Source organism: Athene cunicularia (genome assembly GCF_003259725.1).
Source record: "Athene cunicularia isolate RWA chromosome 5 unlocalized genomic scaffold, athCun1 chr5_part3, whole genome shotgun sequence".
In the NCBI taxonomy this organism is placed as follows: domain Eukaryota; kingdom Metazoa; phylum Chordata; class Aves; order Strigiformes; family Strigidae; genus Athene; species Athene cunicularia.
In genome coordinates, this window is record NW_020799103.1 from 5,182,944 (window position 1) to 5,202,665 (window position 19,722).

General features: G+C 40.3%; 1 protein-coding gene across 1 annotated transcript in view; it reads left to right on the top strand.

Moving 5' to 3' along the window:
* Window positions 1-13,644: 13,644 nt before the first annotated feature.
* The window catches only part of LIN7C (lin-7 homolog C, crumbs cell polarity complex component), a 15,735-nt gene continuing 9,657 nt past the window's right edge, over window positions 13,645-19,722 (top strand). The window contains exon 1 of the mRNA XM_026850682.1: window positions 13,645-13,753. Coding sequence (XP_026706483.1) covers window positions 13,645-13,753 — 109 coding nt within the window. The remainder of the gene's footprint in view (window positions 13,754-19,722) is intronic.

The window sequence follows — 19,722 nt, forward strand, 5'->3', positions numbered from 1 at the left end:
TTTTTTTTTTTTTTTTTTTTTTTTTTTTTTGAGAAAAGCAGAGAAATATGTCCAAATTGATCAAAAATAAGCTGTGCAAATAATATTCACTATTGTAAATGGGAACATGAAACAATTTGTGGTCAAATTTGTATGTTTATATTCATGAAGATTTTTTCAGAAAGGATGCTTTATTCCATTTTCCCTTATTTCACAAACGAGGAAGGTTTTATTGCTTCTCATATCCCCACGTTTGCTTTTTACCAGCACTCCTGATGTATAATGTGATTTCACATGTTCTTGCCACCGTTTACCAAAATGTCTTTAAAATATTGAATCCAGTCCTGTACCAGCCTTTCACCTGGGCTTCACCGAGTAGGCATAGCACAGGATCTGGTTCGTAGCCTTGCTCCTTCCTTGCACTTGTTAATTAATCAGTTTCGTACCATTGATCAAATTCTGATGGCTAAAGATTGGTTTTCTGTATTCTGAAAATACACAAAGAAACATTGCTGTAAAGGTCTGGCATTTGGGGAAGGAGCAATTACTGGTTCCAGCGAGCATCTAGAGTAGAGTAGCATCTACTGGAAATTAAATGAAATGACAGCTCAGAAATGAAAAGTACAATAAAACCTTGGCAATACAGAGGAGGTGGCTGCTTTTACTCCTCAGACACAAACTTTCTGTGGCTCATGGGGTAATGTGAATAGGAGATAGACCCACCTGGGTAAATCCACATAGCCAGGCTGTTTGGTGTATTCCTCAGGTTTTATCAAGGCTCTTAAAGGGAGGAGAAGCCCTCACAGGAGACAAGTCAGTGTCTGGACCAGCTGCATACCTGGCCCATCCTCTCCGCACAGCTTAGCAGGGACCAGTGTCCCGAGAGCATCCGTGGGAGGGGAAGGGATGCTGGGCACAGCCCCTCCTGCTCCCCCACTTCTGTCCTCGTACTACGTCTAGGGGCTGGCACCCTCCTCTCCGGAGCAGGGCTTTGACTGAAGATCCTCCATGGGAAGGCAGGAGGGGTTTTGCCAGAGTTGAAAGTGAAGTCCTTCAGGATTTTGACCTGGGATTTCCATGTGGGGCTTACCCCCTCCCCGGCAGTAACACACAGCCAGCTTCTCTGTTAGCACCCCTTCGTGTAGGTAGTTCAAAGCCTGCTTCTGGAGTGAAAGAAGGAAGGTACTTTCACTAAGTGGGCCGCCATTGATTTTCATATGTTCATAGGTATTAGAGAGGAAAAAGACCTATTAAATCATCTAGTCAGTCTAATCAGTGCAGAACTATTCCCTGCTGGACATTTACTGGTGGTTTGTCAACTCTAGTTCAGGAAATTGAGTTGTAGTGTTCAATATAATGGATTCTAAATTTCCATTTAATATCAGTTTTCTTTGGTTTCTGCTTTTACATTAATGCATTGATGCGCTTTATATTGATTGACTTTTCTTAGTGTAATGAGAACAAAATGCCACTTATCATTTAAGTCGTTTAACTCAAACTAGCAAGCTATCAAGCTAGCTCCTCCCAGGGGAAAATCATAATGGCTATAGCAGAGAGCCATGTCAATACAGAAGTGTTAGTAAGATAGATAATTCTCCAAATGTTTTAATTTATTTCAAAACAATGGTAGAGTTATACAGCTGAATATACCATCAAAAACTACTCAAACAATGAATTAAATCCTCAGCACTAATCTTGCGTGTCCTACTTGTCTCCCAGCTGCCTTGCAGTTTCGTACGTCTTACGTGCTCAGCTGCCTCTGCAAAAATAGAGGAAATTCTTCAAAATCGTGTGAAACAAAGCAAATGGAGCATTAACCTGTGAGCCAATCCCTACTTGGTCATGACCTCTATACTATGGAGATCTGCTTGAGAAGGACTGAAAGAAGAAGGGTAGTCCCATTGCTTTCCTTCCCCCCCACTAATAAAACCTGCTGCTGCTACTAGTGGATTATTCATAGACTTCAGCACAGCAGCAGACCTAGCGTGAGAATAGGTGACAGAAGTACGTTTTGATCCTTATAAATAGGTTGCTGGAAAGATGCTGTGGTTACTGTCACATATATCATCACTTAATATGAAAAATATCATACCCCTTTAGTACCAGGCTCTTATGTTCTGAGTTTTAACACCCCAACTGTTTTGCAAATGCTGCCAAACTGTTAGCCATTGGAAGAGAGCTCTGGGCTTAAACATCTGTAGAGAGCAGATGCAGTGCAGCGTGAAACGTAATCTAAAACTGCCAGAAAGCAATTAAAATCTTACCATTCTTAGTAACACATCACTGGAATTATTTATCACATTAATTTTGAATATCGGGTGACAGCCTACCCTATATGTTGGGTGAGAAATGATCGAACCGAAGACGTTGTACTCCTGTGTTACATTCTTTTAGCCATATTTTTATGAACTTTGATTAAGTTTGGGGTGAAGAAATAAGGCAGATGATACAAAATTTTCTCTCTGCAGAATGATGCAGTCATTTTTAATTACGAATTCATGGGAAATTATGAGGAGAAAAAAACATCTAGACCTCTCTTCTCTTTCTTGTGTTGTCTACCGTCACATTTACTCTATTGTGGTGGTCTACATCTTGCCTAGAGCATGCAATTACTGTCAGGAATTCAGTTTTTATCCAGTATTTCTCTGAGGTGTTCCAATCCAGCCTGAAAATATAAAAGCCTTACGACCACTTCTGACTGTCAACAGATCTGTTCTCATTCCCTGCCAAAAAATGTTAATTACAAATAAACTATTTCAAGAGAATCTGAAGTGCACTTAGACCAAGCAGACTGCTGTCAGCGATTCTCTGCAGAAGGTGAAGAATCAGAAAATTTCTCATGACTTCAGGCTGTTTCCCTGGAAAGGTGTCAAAAGACTGAACCGAGGAGAAGGTGGTTGGGAGCATAGCTAAGTCACACTCCTCATTTCGAGAACTAATTATACTATTTACATATGGCTGCTCTCCAAGGAAAACAAATCTATCCGTGCTTCCTCCATCCATCTTACTTCATTCCAGAAGCGGCTTTTGATTCATCCTCCACACTCTTATAAACAAAGTCGGAAGGGAACATAAGGGCAGCCAGGCTGAAGGGCCCCGCAGCGCAATAGCCCATCTCCAGCAATGGGATGAGCAGGCTACAGAAAAATAAGAACAGAGTGAGTAAATACCATCCTTCCTCTAATCTTTTCTCTGAAAATTACTTTCTGCACATGGAGGAACTTCCTGAACTGATACTTGCTAAGCCTCCTGTTGGCCCCACAGATGTTGCATCCTCGGGCAGGGAGTACCAGAGGCATTCTGCAAAGGACCGTGCCTGTGTGCCTTTTTCAGCTCTGCATTCTCTTGGATTCCTCCAACGCTTCCCAGTGCTCATAGTGGAAAAAACGTTGTGAACGCTTGACCATGCTCTGCTCCTTGCTTCCATGACTCGGGGCTTCTGGCTTATCTCCTCAGCTACCCTCTCTCCAGACAGAAGAGTCTTAGCCTACCAACTTCTTCCTCGTAGGGAAGTTTCTGATATGTGATCATGCTTGTTATCCCTTTCTGATTATTTTTTTCCCCCGGTTCTGCTGTAGCTGTTTGAGACCCAAGCTGCACACATATTGAGAACATTCAATCCCTACTAACAGAGTAAACTTATAGTATCCACTGATCTTGGGAGTGAGATGAAACATGAAACATAGAAACAACTTCCTGATGTTTGTAAAGTGGAGGCACCAGACACAAAATCAGAAGCAGCAGCTGGAGCTGTGTACAGCCCCTCAGTGCCGAGAAGCAATCATAACATGTAGTCCTGCCCATCCATCCACTGGGCTCCTTCTTAAAATAAAAAGGACTTTCTGCTTCTGTTTTCCTGCTCTTCATCCTCATTCACATTAAGAAACCTTCTCACATCTTTGTTCCTCCTTTTGGGTTAGAAACCTTTTCTTTTCCCTTCATTTTTGGTTTAACTTCATTCATACTCAGATTATGTCTCTTGTTCTTGGTTTTTCTTTGGCTTACAGATACTTTTCATGTCCCCTCTCTATAGTTTGGCTCAGGCAAGTGAAACAGGCTCTTCTAACTGCTGCTTAAGATGACTAAATCCTTCTGGGACAGGTCAAGATAAATCACTAAAGCAAAAGGTCTCTCCAGTAATCATGATATCTTTAGCTCAAGTAACCTGATCTCCTACGACAGGGCAACTCACTTATTGGATGAGGGAAAGGCTGTGGATGTTGTTCACCCTGATTTCAGCAAGGCCTTTGACACCGTTTCCCACAGCATTCTGCTGGCAAAACTGGCTGCTCAAGGCTTGGATGGGCTCACGCTTTGCTGGGTAAAAAACTGGCTGGATGGCCAGGCCCAAAGAGTTGTGGGGAACAGAGTTAAACCCAGTTGGTGGCCGGTCACGAGTGGTGTCCCCCAGGGCTTTATACTGTATGATGCTCTCTGTAAAGCACCCTCTGTGGTACAAACCCTACAGCTGCGCCTTGCTGGTGAAGTCCTTGGCTGGTGGAACGTAACAAGAAAAACACACAGAGGCGACTTTCCAACTAAAAACCTTAACCACCTCAGAAAAATCCAATAAGTGTTTATGCTCTTTCCTTTTAAGCAATTCAATCTGCTTATTTTAAACCCAGAGTTAGTACGGACATGTCCTGTAGGGCCATAAATCAGAGCGGTCTGTCTCTTTACCAGCGCAAGACGGATGCCTGCTTCGCATTAAGGACTATTCAAACTGTACTCAGGCTAAAAGCAGTGTGGAAGTGCAGGGCTGTCAAGGCATGATGCTGAGGGGGTATCATCTGGTTCTCTTCATCCCATGGAGCAGGAATATACCAGCAGCTGCCTGGGCCGTCTGGCCCCGGAGGGGTTCCCGGGCCGCTCCAGCGCAGCTCCATAGCTTGTTTAGTGCCTCTTGTCAAGCATCTGCTCCTTACTCCCCCAGTAACTATTCCTTAGTGCTTTCCCTACAATTATCTCGATTTCCTGGATCCTCTATGATTGCTCACATAAATGTTACTTTCGTAACGTGCCTAGCTGGGGCAGTTTCTGCAGCTCCCCGGTGCCTCCACCAGCAAGTGTTTCGGGTGGGTTTTATTGCTCTGAAGCTGGTGCACGGCTGCTGGAGGATGGTGACAGCCTAGGCAAACAGAGAAGGGGACCGTAACCACCCTTTCCCAAAATTGAGCCTTTACTGAAATGCCAGGTATGAGAGCTAAACTTTTTCATGGGCTTCAGAGAGTTCCCTGCTAAGATCCTGCATAACATGCTGGATAAAGATGCGGGGCAGGCTCGTTCCTCACCTTGTGAAACAAAATTAGTGGAGGTTTCACAATGTATAATATAACAGAGAAAATATGCCAGTGGGTGGCAGGGAATGGTGCTTAGTCACTGGATATTAAGAAACACAGGGCAAGACAAACAAGGATTACAAACTCTTTGAGGATGCCACGTCAAGTAACCATTTGGAGGCAAGTGGGAGCCCTTGCCTGACACACGCAGGCATCTGCCACCACAGACGTGCTCTGGCATGGGGCAGGGAGGCAAGAAAGGATTGCTCCTCAAAGCCAAAATGGCTAAATCCATCTCAGCAGGGTCTTGTTACTTACCCAGGGAAGGTAACAGGAAAAGACTAGAAAAGTTTATCTTAAAAGACAGCTAGAAATGCAGCTGCTTATTCCCATAAATCCTGATTATTTTAAATATTTTTTTTACTGTATTTTCTTAAATAAAGATATATGCCTTTTATTCAGTAAAAATTAATATCAGCCTGATTTCCACCAATATGGAAATTATTTGGTTTTTAAAACCTGCTAACGGATACTTTATTGCTAAATTTCAGCTCAGGTATTTAAACACAATCTTTAGTGTACGTTCAGCTACATATTTGATCTTTTTATATTCCCTTCTGAAATACTAATATATTCAGGCATGAACAGAGGATGGCCTCAGATGTCCTCATCAGAAAACATTAAGTGTGTGGTAATCAATTTGCGCTTAGAGGACTTCCTATAAAGCTGTTGCATAAATCCAAAATTATAGCAAGCCAGAATTACTTCAGAGTTCATTTCATTACATAAATATGCATCACCAGATCCTGACTTTTGATTCCTGTGGACAGGAAGAGTTAAACAGTTAAATATTTCTTACCTGAGCTTTTGGAATAGCATAAGGTTATAGATGCTAGAAACAAAAGAGAGTCCTTAGTTGCCACAGAAGCCAGATAGCAAAGAGGGAGGGAACAAAAGCATATTCTGAGAAATTGCAAGTGTCAGACTTGCTAACTGTCAGGCTTATGTGGAGAAAAGCACGAAGAGGCTTCTGAAAATAACCTGGAGACAATTTTAGTACAGGTTTCTTCAGGCTCTGGGCTGAGCTCAGTGCAAAAAGACACGTGTGGAGAAAACAGCCATGAAATGTCCGTTTGGGTACAGAAAGCTTTGCTGAAGCATACAGGGGACTTGAAGTGTTGCTCTAAATTTAAATGCAGTTGGATTACGAATACCCTCTCTGAAAACAAAACACAGCCTCCCGACACTAGCAGCATTTCCAGGCCCTTAAAACTTTATGAATCGAGTTAGCAGGTGCCCCCTCTTTGCAGCTCTGGATTTTGCAGCACCCTGCTCCTGGGAAACACCCACGTGTGAGTTCACATCACACCTCATCTGAACCCATGAGCAGCTCAACTCCACACATACCGCTCCCAGCTCTCAAAGATTTGGCAAAGCACGCCCTTAAAGAAACATTATCAACAGAAACCCAGAGATTACAGTCGTGCTGCTGTGCCACGAGTGCACTGCTAGGTAAATACAACGAGAAGTGATACCCAAAGCTGCGGTGGGTCACCACTGCCCTGCCCAAGCCCCCAGTGTGCGGCAGGAGGGAAAAGGGCTCTTTCTGCTGAGCTTTCTCAGCAAGTTCAGCATCTTCCTTACTTGGAAGAAGTCACTTTTTAAAGCCCATAGCAATGAACACCTGACACTTTCTTGGAATGGCTTGGTCTTTTTGACACAATTTAACCCATCGGCTTTTTACTGGTACCCCATACATAACTGAACCCCTTCCTCTGCTTTTCCGTTTTGGTTTTGTACCTCTGCATGCAGCTGGCCTATTTTAACTCACTGGCTTACCAAATTTAGTTTTCCTCTAAAAGATAAATAATTTGGAAAATACATTGCTGTGCATCTTGGTTCTAGCCAGAAATGGCACATCAACCTTTTAATGTAAATAAGAAAAGAATAAGCACGTTATTGACCAGATTTGGAGTAGGCTCCATAGAAATATGTTTACCACTAAGCTGCTGGACTCAAGCAAGAATTTCTAGTCAAAACGAGAGGCATGAGAAAGAGGGGAAATGATGGAGCAGTTCCAGAACAGGCAGTATCCGTGTCATTACCTTATTCACCTGGAAAGATGTAGTTCAAGATCCTAAATTGGAACTAGAACTAGGTTGGGGCTAGAGATATTTATATGATTTCTGTAACTGATTATATACTTATCTCTTTTTTTTTGAATGGAGTTATTTAGTTTTGCTTACGTATGTCAATATACATTGAGTCGAAGGCTGCAAATTACTCAGTTATTTTCACAAAAAAAAAATAAAAAAATCAAGAAATCTGTGATTCTCATAGTTGGTTTCGATTCACACTGCACCAAAAGCAAGCGTTTGAAGGGGTAGGGGAAAATCACAAAAAGGCAGTGGATGGTAGAAAAGCCTTAGAAAATACACTAGCCCCATGAGCTGACCTCAGATGTGGCACACGTGGGTTTGTCTCCTTGCTTGTACCCCTTGTACTCCCTCCTCCTAGGGAACTTCCTAGCCACAGTATTCTTGGACACTCTGGAGTCTCTCTCATTCTGGCTTATCATTAAAAATTGTAACCATCTTGGTTTCATCTTGATGTAAATTAAATTAAGTGGCAAGGCTTGGTTGGTTGGTTTCATTTAAATTAAATACCAATTTTTCTGACCAAGCCTGTTCCTTCACATGCACTTCTAAACTCATCAGACTCTTGCCTGGAGTGCCAGAGACAGGGTCTGGTTTTTCTAGTTTTTCCTCTTCTAGAAAATCCCTTACGCTTGAAGCACCACAAGCCTTTTAATCCTTCTCTTGATGTTTGAAAATTCTGTAATCTTTAATAAAAGTATGGCTATAAAAATCTGCATAATACTGACCAGACTTGTGGGTGGTAGCTTGGACTAGGGCTTGTGTTTCTCAGCCACCAGCACATTTTCTAAGCGAGGAGGAGTATCTCGGACTTTGTGCTCTGGTAGGGTGTTCTTTGCAGCTCTCTAAGCAGAAGGGGTTTTTCCCAGTTGTTTTGGGAACAAGAGGACGCAAAACAAGAGAAAGTCTATTACTGAGGACTCGGGCTCCGCACCGATGGACGCTTACTCCTCTCAGATTTATCCATCGTTCACCCCATAACCAACTTGTGTTGTTAATGCATATGAATACTCTTTCACCCTGAAGACATCATAGAATAACATACAGTAACCTGTTTCGAAGGATGATTTTGAGGATTGTTATGCCTGCAGAGATGGGACATTTCACCATGTGTTAGACCATTCTCTAAGTTTTAACATGTAGCGAGGTTTAATGATAAAAGTATGTGCTCACTTTAAAAAGTGTCAATTTTCACTACGAGAACATAGATAAAACAATAAATCTCACCATTATGGTTATGCTTAAAGTTTCTTTCCTCTTCCAGCTAACTCACCTTTTCCTTTTTTTAATCTGTAGCATCAAGACATCAAAGCCATAATGCAAAGCACAATGCTAGTGAACATTATTGAAATCTTTTTTAATTAAACTTCTGCTTCTTAGAAGTTCTCCTCAGGAGGAGGAATGCTGTTGAGAGAGGTCTCTTTGGGCACTGCAAGCAACGTGCAGAAAAGCAAGACTTCTCACACCCGCTCCACTGGAGTCCCTGTGAGCTTCCTAAGCACTCTCTGACAAGCGTAAAATAAATAGGAAGCAAGATTTTGTCTCTTTATGAGATTCCCACCCAGAAAACAGAGGAAAACTCAATGGATAAATAAAATTGTGTCTGAATTCAAAGATTCTTGCCAATTTTGAAAGGTGGTTCACTGATCAGGTTGTGACTCGGTTGTATTATAAAACAAGGAAAACTGAGTGAGTCTAGATCTATGTTGTCTCCAGCTGAATGTCGTCATTTAGAAAAACCCTTGTGCTCTAAAATCTATGCTGTGCTTTAATAGCATGCATTATCTTTAATGATTCAGGCCTTTAGCTGTGGGGGAGTACTACCAGCAATTGGGCAGGCTTAGCTGGCTTCAGATTTTTGTGTTCTCTGTTTTCCTCCTGTGGCTCAGTGCAAGATCTTTTTTTATTTCTCGCTAAACAGAAACGGCAGGGTGTGGAGAAGAGGTGGTGTGTTTGCACTCCAGAGGACAGGAGCTGGCTGTACTCCTTCTGAACCACCATAAATTACTAGGAGCACAGGAAAGAGATGAAAGGTACTTATAGTCCTCCCTGAATAGTTGAGAGATGGTTTTGTTGTATTTTATTTTATTTTGGTTTTGTATTAGGGGTTCCAGATTTTTCATCATTCACAGCACCTGAGTAGAGGGGATAAAGCCTGGATTTCATCAAGATTTCAATATGTAAATTCAGAGTTTCTATATGTGTAGTTGCTAACACAATCTAGAGGTGTTTTCAGGTCCGAGATCCATTCACCATTCAGAGGTCAGTTCCAGACCATTTTATTTGCTGATTATTTTTCGTTTTTATTTTCCTTTGTGTTTTTAAATGAAAGCATTTTACTTCCCTTCTGACTTTTAAGTGTATTTACTCAGTATACAAAGACTTTTTAGATATTTTCATAAAGTTTATTTTCTAACCATGTTAGCCAAAAACAGACAACATGACAAGTTTGAAAGATAAATCCGCATAGATCTTTCTGAAGAATAAAAAAAAATTCATTTTAATGTACTCTTATATTTCAAGATCATCTTAAAAAGAGAAATGGAAAACTATTTTTAAAAGGGTATTTATATCATATTGGTTTATACCGATGAGACTACACAGAGAAATAAGAATTGTCAGACCATTTAAATAGTCATATAATTTGCCATAGATGGTTACATTGAACTCTGTAGAGTGTTACAGTGAGGATTAGATAAATGTACAAGCAGAGCATAAATTCTTTCCTATCTGATGAAAAGAGTAAGACTAAAAGACCTTAATTCCCTTGAAGATATCTCCGCCTCAATGGGTGTTTTCATTCCTGTTGTGCCCTATTTTTCCATGTAATGAAGTTGAACTACTTGAAGGTAACTCCTGGTTGTTGGAAAGCTGCTAGAACAGCTTCTCAGAGGAAGTGATGGAAACTGGCTTGAGGACACTGGGACTGAATGTTGTCATGGCAGCATAAAAGGCTCTAAAATCATAAAAAGTAGAGTTAAAATGTAGACACCGGTCCTGAGGATCTGCCTGTGGGAGGCTTATGTAGCTTAAAGAGCAGGTGTGTTCAACTGGAAATAAACAGTACAGGAGGAACATGGACTTAGGTCTTCTGAGAACCGCTATTTTACCTGCTGTCCTGCAGGAGAGTAAAAGTAAAGCTGGTGTTTTATGAGCCTTGGAAATACTAGCTCCGGGTAAAATGCCAAAGGGATAGCTTGCACCAAGCTTTGTGTTGGAAGCTCGATGGGGCTAAAGAAAGTGCTTACACCGAGCTGCAAGCACAGCCCGGCTTTACAAGTGGGCGAGGTTTGTCTCTCGAGTCACATCTAGCACCAGGGGGGAGATGGGCACAAAATAATTCGTCCTAGAGAAAAATGGATAGTATGGTAAGCTGAATTCGGTTTGCTGGAATTGAGCATAAAATGAAGGACTGAAAGCATGTGATTTGGCATTACTGATGCTTTCTGCTTGCTAGTGACAGTGACACTGAGACGGGTGCTTTGGAGAGCCCAGCTGTCCTTCTGTGCTACGTGCAGGGGCTAAAGAAAGACAAAAAAAGTGATACAGAACTCAGCTGCCTTAAAAAGGCACAGCAGTCCTGCACCTGGGGCAGGAAACCCAGCCTCTTGGTATTCCAGAACCAGGTCATAACCCCTTTCAGAAATGAACTGTCTTCCTTCCAATGGCATGTTTTGGGTTGGTTTTTTTTTGTTGGTTTCAGCTGCAAAGCTTCTTCGGAATCAATTTTCATTAATGGCAGGCAGCTTGCTGATAACTGCTAATGGATAACTACTGGCTAACCTGTGTGTATTTGTGGTCATCTTTCTCTGTTGTCCTCCCTCAACCCCCATCATATATTCCCGGAAAGTAATCCTCTCCTCACCCTTCCTTGTAAATTAGGCTCTCCCTTCACCTAATCATCCCTTTCTTCCCCATCTGTTACAAATCACTGGTTTAAACATGTTTGATGGGAGCAAGAGACGGGAGAGGTCTTTCTTTTACTAAGGTTGGAGGAATCTATTTTCCTTACTGTTACATGAACTTGTGTCTCAACTTCTGGGATTAGAATCTGATTTTGAAGCATTTTCATGCTCGGAATCTTCAAATGGGTGTTCCTCAGCAGGCCAGGAATGTCATGCAGAAATATTTTCACTGAATTGCAAGGCTAAAACCTATGGGGCATGAAAAACCTGAACAAGTAGGACCTAGGGAACACAATCCCAGCCTGTAAACACCAATGCACCACTCTGATTAAAAGTATGTTCAGAGGTGCATAAACTCATATTAAAACGTTTCAGAAGTGCCTAAACTGTCAGATCTCACTGTCTTGAAGCTGGACATAGGTTATTCTATTATTTATTGCTTTTGGTATTACCAAAATTTCATGTATTTACAAGCTGCCGTGGAAATTCACTTTGTCATAGGCTGAAAATAAGTAGCAGTTGCATTTACTCATAAACCCCTTTTATTGCCTTCCTACGCTAATTTAATTTCAGTCCTTCAGCTGAAATGTAAAACACAAGGAAGCACACTAAGAAAACTAAAACCCCCCGTTTCTAAAATGTGCAAATGCAAACAAATGAATGTGTTTCAAATTTCATTCTGTACTGATCACTAAAATATAGCTTGACGAATCATATTTAGAATTGAATTGCTTATTTCATTTTTTAGTAAAAAAAAAAAAAAAAATAAAATGCCAAATCAATTGCAATCCTTTATTCTTTGAGCACAGAGAACACTTTTATCACCAAATTACCAAATATTTTCCCATGTGCATCATGCTCCCCATGTGTAACTACAAAAGAGATCAGAAGGAAATAGGAAAAGACAAAATCAGAAAAATAAGACATATTTCTCCATTCAAAATATAATCCTAAATGCAGAATCTAGAATAATTAGCAGCCTTTTACACTCAGACACGATTTAAACATAAATGGTATTGTAACCTGGGGCCCAAGCCTGCAAACATTAAAGAATATGAGGTTATTTTATGCATGTGAGTAATTCCTCTTGAGAGTATTTGCAAGATTAAGAAACCAGAGTAATGTGATAAAATAGTATGGAAGGAGATTGTATTACATCTGAACAGGCTGTACCAGTTAGATACTACTAACGTAGTCTACTTAATATTAGTCAACTCACAGGCATCATAAAGATGACAAGATCAGGTATTTTAATTAAAAAAAAAAAATCTATGTGTAGCACTATCAGGTTGGCACCTTTGATGAGGAAAGTCTAGATAAATCTCCATTCTGGGAATCGCTATATATTCTTAAATACATAGAAATTAAGTTCTGAAAATCCTTATTGACGTGAAGAAAATATACCAGTGGTATATACTGCACCACACACACCACGAGGCAGCATACCTCCAGCCCTACCGCTGTTGCAACGAACAGCAAAACTCCTGGGACCGCGGGAACCCAGCCCTGCCTATATTGTCATTGCAGCTATCACATCCCAGTGAGCCAGAGACGTAAAGACAGCAGAGTTGCATGCATCTGCATCAGCAAGAGATCCGGCCCTACACAAGTCTATGGGAAGACAATGTTAATTTTTTTTATTATTTAAATATATTGAAGCGAAATTTTACGAATACACTTTCAATGCTTTTCCCCGAGTTTTAGATGTGCAGTGACGTGCAACAGAACATTTCCGGACCTCATTAAACTTCAGTGATATTAATAAAAGCACAGTCAATGTCTTTGAAAATTACATTCCTTTCTGTATGAGAGGCCCTCGTTATGTGGAGATGGAGAATCTGCTGGGGACCCTAAATGGTGGATGCGTTTTTGTAAGCGTAAACCGTTCAACCGTAATTTCACTTTAATGTTACGTTAGCAGTTTGTATCTGTTTTGTTACAATCAGACCTTTGAGAAATGGTATTTACAAATCATTTTTGGCCAAAAACACTGGAGAGGAAAAAAAAGTCTTTTTACAAAGCCAGACATGTGTTACCCATCATACAGCCAAGTCCATCTGTTCTTCAGCACTAAATTCTAAATACGTATCTTAATTGTATTCAAATTTTCTCACTTGCACCAGAGGAGAGCAAGAACCACCTCACTGAACTTGAGTGATCTTCTGGGGTTTAGTCCAACTCCTACTTAGGTCAATGGCATACCTTTAATGACTTAAGTAGAGCTTAAACAGAACAATCTTAGGAGTCAAACCAGTGCTTTCTAGAGACTTTTCTGATCCCCGTGAGCTTTCTTCTGAGATAGCTCATCTAAATGTACACAGAGAAATGCTTCATGGCAGAAGGAGTAGCCAAGAAACACCGGAGTCGGTGAAAGACTCAAATGCAGCCGGAGACAGAGGAGAAATTACCACAATGCAGGGAAAGAAGCCAAAAGGTGAGATTAAATTCCAGTCCACTCACAAGATCCTGAACAGCACAGATGCTTATTCTGTACTGTGAGCCTTGCTGACCATAACAGTTCATCTCCTCAGGATAGTTATTCCCAAAATATGTGAAATAGCAGACTTTGTATGGCCTGATGAAGACATACAATCTGAGATTTCATATAATTCTGATGAGTTTTGGTTCCTGCTCAGTTGTTTTCTTCTGTAAAGAGGAAAACCTCTCGTATGTACTGTAGAAATAAGTATTAAGTCTGGCTAACATAAAATACACTCTGTTTTATAAAACACTGAAATGATTACACATAGTCAGTGGTTCTCTAATATGTAGTAAAAGTATTTTCCTGTGATTATTATTGTGTGACATTGTGTGTATGGTGATCAAGATCTGGAAATATTTCCTTGACTCTCTTTATGAAAGGCTTTGTGCATATCTATATTATATTTTAGGGGGAAACATTCTCTCCTTACAAACTACTCCCTTATAGTACAGTCTAAATTCAAGGAAAGCTGATCTTTGAAATTCACTGCTAACTCACGCCTGTATTTGTGCAGGATGCGCTGAATTTGCAACTTTCACCCCTTTCCTACTCAGAAAGCCCTGCCAAGTTAAAGTGGGAAGAAGAGCATACTGCAGAGGCAGAGTTTCTTCTTCTGACCACCCTTCCCCCAGGCTGAGGCCACACGTTGCTTCCAGTGATGGAAGCAGAGGAAGACTCAGCGTGTTTATGTTCTTCTATCAGGAGGCTGTTCTACCAATTCTATTTTGGGCAGCTTTAGTTCAACACTAGTTCTTTTTTAAAGTAAACTCAAACCTTTAAAGGTTCAAATAACTTTTCATGAAGTAAAATGAGAACTTTTTTTTTTTTTTTTTTTTTTTTTTTTTTTTTTTTTTTTTTTAATGTTGCCATCTGTTTGCCCAGCTTTGTCTTGTAAGCTACTTTTAACAGGACATTAAGCAAAGCACTTGAAAAATATTGCTAAAACAATCTTAACTTTTCTCTAGGACACAACTTAATAGCAGTCTTTTCCAAAACGTTCCTGTCGCATTCAAGGTGAAATTAAACATCCTGTGTTTCTTCCGAAATTCACCAATTAACACAGTTTCATTCCCTAAATGATTTCAGTTGTGTACCACAGAAAATGTGCTTATAGGTGAGAACTGTGCCAGATTATTGTCCTATGACCACCTGCATACGAGAAATGGTAAATTCTGTCAAATTCATGTTGGAGAGGAGGGTTTGGTTCTGTATAGAGTACTACACTACATAATAATATTAGCATATAATAATATATTATTATATATAATGATACTATTCTGTTTTGTAAACAAGTTTCCTGTCCTTCAGAACTTAATGGTGAAGGGGTTCCTGTGGAGCTGTAGTACAGAGTGTATGCTTACTACATCATACAGTAAGGTAAGTCATTCTTATCTGCAGGACGCCTTTCATAGATATTGTACATTTTATGAAAAGGGACCATTTGAAAGATCAAGTATTTTCCTCTGAAAAAATAGCAGATACATTTATTTATTAATAAATTGTAGTTAGCATTTAGATACGTCACTGTCTTCCCAGTCTGACTTTGCTTCCTCTGTCAGCCTTGTCATCAATAAACAGCCTTTTCATCTATAGAAAAGGCCGGGCTGTGGGGGTGTGGGGTGTGTGATAATAAGATTTAAAAAAAAAAGAAGAGTAACAGGCAGGACTTCCTATATGTCAGCTACATGCTCCCACATTTGCCAAGAGTGACTAGAAAAATTCACACACGACGCTCATAGTAAATTTTTATGTGGAAAAAATAATTGGCATGGAGATTAGGGGACATATCAAAACACTGGACTCTTTCTACACGTTAAACAACCAGCGTGCGAAAGATTAATCAAAATGCATATTCTGTAATGTAACAAAGCAAAAATCTCTTCTGTCATATGAAGGAAAAAAAAAAAATTGCTAGTAGGTGCATGACCAGAAAGGTACCAAGTTCTTCAATAGGTATGAAAGCCTGAACTTTGACGGAGACGACAGCAATTAATCACAGCGTGTGGCAGACCACGAAACTCACTCTGGGCTAGACCAATGAATCAAAGTATTGCTGAAATTGCAAATACTAATGCAACTGTCAAAGATTTAAAGTGATTAAATTCAGCAGTATTAAAGTAATAAAATTCTACCAACATGGTGGTCCTGAGGCAAAGGGATGTCTTAATAACTAAAAATTGAATTTGCACTCTCTTCTCTGCCCTGAATCATAAATAAAAGTCCTATCATGGTTAATTTGGCCTTTCAGGTTTCCCAGGCAGACATTGTTCTTTGTGGACAGCAGAGATTCTTTTGCAATTTTTATAAGCATGTATTGTGTCCTGATACCCATTACTAGCCACATTTTTTTTTTCTCCACACTGGTGTACTCTGTTACACGATTGCCATTTCGTCCTTAAAGGCAATGGGCACATACATACCTTCTACAGCAATTAGCTAGGTAATTATTTAAGTAAAATTCCTTTCAGTTTGGACTTAACATTTGCCTAATAATGTTAAAAGCACTTCAAGATCATTCTTGACCAGATGCATGTGAAAACACATACATAAATAAATGCTGTGATTTGTATTATTTGTGCATTAAAATAGTGCACTAATTGGCACTGTTACAAGATGTTATTGGGATGATGAAATTCTAGAAAACTCTGTTATGTTTTCTATAGCATCTAGAGAATCTTATAGTCCCTCCTTGTGACTAAATTCACGTCAGGTGGATGTGAAGGAAAATACTACCCAACTACAAGACCACCAAGGACTGGTCCTGTTAACACAAGAACACCTGTACACATGTATAGGCCCATACACAGGGAAAGTCGTTTTCCAATAGAACTAAGACAGGAGTTTACACATGGATAGAACTGTGCATAGACAAAGGCAGCCACAATCCATGTGCATTTTCTTAATCTTCTGATGGCTTTTTGGGTTTCGCACATCCGGTAACAAAATATCTAAACTAAACCAAATCAAACTATTCTTGTGGGAAAAAAAAACCCAAAACAGTCCACACGAGAGAGGTTCATGAGAATGACTGCTTGCACAGTCATGAACAATGTCTCCTTCTCATGCGAAGCTTGAGCCCGAAGCTTGCAACCGAGCAGAAGCCCGAAGGCACGTGAAGAAAGTTTCTTGAACCGCTATTCTTCCTGCACTTTGTCTAGCTGTGATCACAGAGTATATCCTGTCATATCTGCATTCCCTCCACCTGTGCCGAATGTCTAGAACTAAAGGGCCCCATGTTTGGCTGCCTGGTAAGACACTATCATAAAAATATTAAGACTTTACTAATCAATTTAGAAAGAAAGCTCATCCTCTTACCCAGTTATGGATTAGCTTCACACTAAGACCTCTCTCCTAAGACAAACTTTGCTTTCATGTTGTTAGCTTACACTGGAGACTGATTTCCACTTTCTCTTGGGCTGGTAATGCAACTATTTTCCAAAGAAGACATAGGCTGTACCACTTGATTATTGATAACCTTTCAACAATGACTCTAGCGTGTCACAACACACACAAAAACCTGCAGGATGCTCTTGCTCCCAGAAGTCCTACTGACATATACTACAGCACACAGCACCAATATTTCACGTGGCATTAAAGTGCAGCTGGTAACACCTAGGCTAATTCATCAATGAAGCTATAAGTGAAGTATCTCTGGTAAAAATGTCACAAGCTTGAGTGACACAGACAAACGGGTCTAAATTAAAAATTTCATTATAGTTAGCAAAATACAATTGAGGTTGGATGCTTAGATCTTTCATGCTTCTCAGCCACGACTGTGCAAATATAATTTACTTAGTCATTCAGGATGAGCACCTCCCACTCTTTGGGAATTGCTTCTGGGACCTGTTCTTCCTCCAAACGCTTACCAGGATAAGGATTTCCTGACTAGGATGGCACAAACAGTTTGTCATGTTAATACTGAACCTGTCAGTATCTACCTATGTTTGATTTTTTCCTAAGAAAAATATAGCATGCTATAGATTCAGTTCTAGTGGGACAGGATTAAACATTTGACTTACACAGCGGCTATTGCTTCAATTCAGATATATTTTCTTATTTTTGAAGACCAACAAATGCACTAAAATACCTCTGCCATAGCAATGCCTGGCTTTGTAACTTAGGACACCGCTGCAAACATCTGGCAAAAATACAGCAGTGCGCTTATATGTCACCTCAGAAAGTAAAAAGCAAATGGATATGCATGGTTTTTCTTTTTATATATAACCTGTAGCATTATTTTCCATCTCTCTGTTGTGGTCCTGCACTGGAATATGAAGCCTGTCATTCTTTGGACACAGAGAAGGTGTACGTGCCAACTTTTAGCTTTTTTATTAAAATGGACAGCAATGTCAAATTTCATACCAAAGTTTTCTTTCTCTCAGATATTTTTCACTTGGTTGAGTTCTACGGGTGTTACAAAAAAAGCACACACCAAACGGAATAAATGGCCTCTTCACCTGCTTCTTTTCCATTATTTTGTAAGATTCTAACCCCACTAGTTTTCCTGCTATCCACAGAACTTTGGTGTAAAAAGACCTAGCTTTCCCAAGTAAAAGATAATCAGAGAAAGGAAGTTCCCTTTTGGAAATAAAAAACAAGCAAAGTAACTATTACATTATGAACATTCTTCACAGATCACAAATTAGAAACCCAAACTCTGTTGTGTTGTGGTTTTTTGTTTGGTTTTTGGTTTTGTTTTTTTTTTTTTCCCTGCTGGTATATATCAGCGCAAATTCCTGGAACAATACGGTTTAAGATGGACAGTGCAATGAAGTAGACAGTGGAAGCACTATATAAAATTTGCTTTTCAGATTTTCTTATTCTCACAACATCATTGTCCAATTTTCTGGGTCTACAGGAAAGTTAAAGCAGCTGCTTTAGCTTCTTAGTCTTTATTGAAGTCAGAATAATGCTACTTTAAAGATATGTTTAAACATGTCTCCTTATCACACATCTTTTGGAAAAATCTCAAGATTTATGAAATATTTGTTCAACACTCATTTTTCTCCACAGGCTCATCTGTCCACAGCTATTTACAATTTCAATCATTTGTAACAGAATGGTAGTTCCTGCATCACTGTGATAGAAACATCTGGATTTTATTCCAGAAATGTTTTATGGTTCCATCTGCAAAAAATGCTTTTTCTCGCTGGAAACTAGTCTGTGAGGATTTAATTTTGTTCACCTTCAAAATTCCATTCATATGACCTTTTCATTGCAATGCACACGCAACATCCTTCAAACTGAGAGGAACTGGCATTAAAATGAATCACAGAAAGGAGGGAGTACATCACTGTCACATTAGCAGACACATTTGAGACCTGTTGAGAACTAACCTCTTTCAAAGCAAAAAATACAAAATGCAGACACACACAAAAAAAGGAAAACACGAAGAGTTTAAACCCCTTGGAATAAATTAAGTGTATATAAATACATGTCCTGAAAGAGTCTCCTACACTTTTCCAGAAAAAGCTCATGAGCTATGCCATGCTTACACGGATTTAATACAGAAGGTAAACGCAATACATTAGCCCCCCGCATAAAGTGATGCCAAAAACCAAACGTAAAGCGCAGGCTGCACATTTCACACAGGCAGAAAACCACCACTTGTATGTATATTCCATCTCCAGGGGCACTCAGGGTACACAGGAAGAGATGCGCTCCCTGCGTGGCGTTTTTAGTGTGTAAAGAGCCAAAAAAAAAACCAAAAAACGAAGGAGAGTGCATTTTCTTGTGAACTCGCCATAATTTTGGGCGGCAGCCGGGCACACGGAGCCAAGAGGACCCGTGTGCCCTTGCCCCCAGGGGCGGGCGGGCGGCTGCCAGCCTCCCCGCGGCGCCGTTACCGCGGCCGCCATGTTCCCCGGCCCCGCCCCCGCGGCCCTTCCGGCAGCGCCGCGTCACTTCCGGTGCGGGCCGCG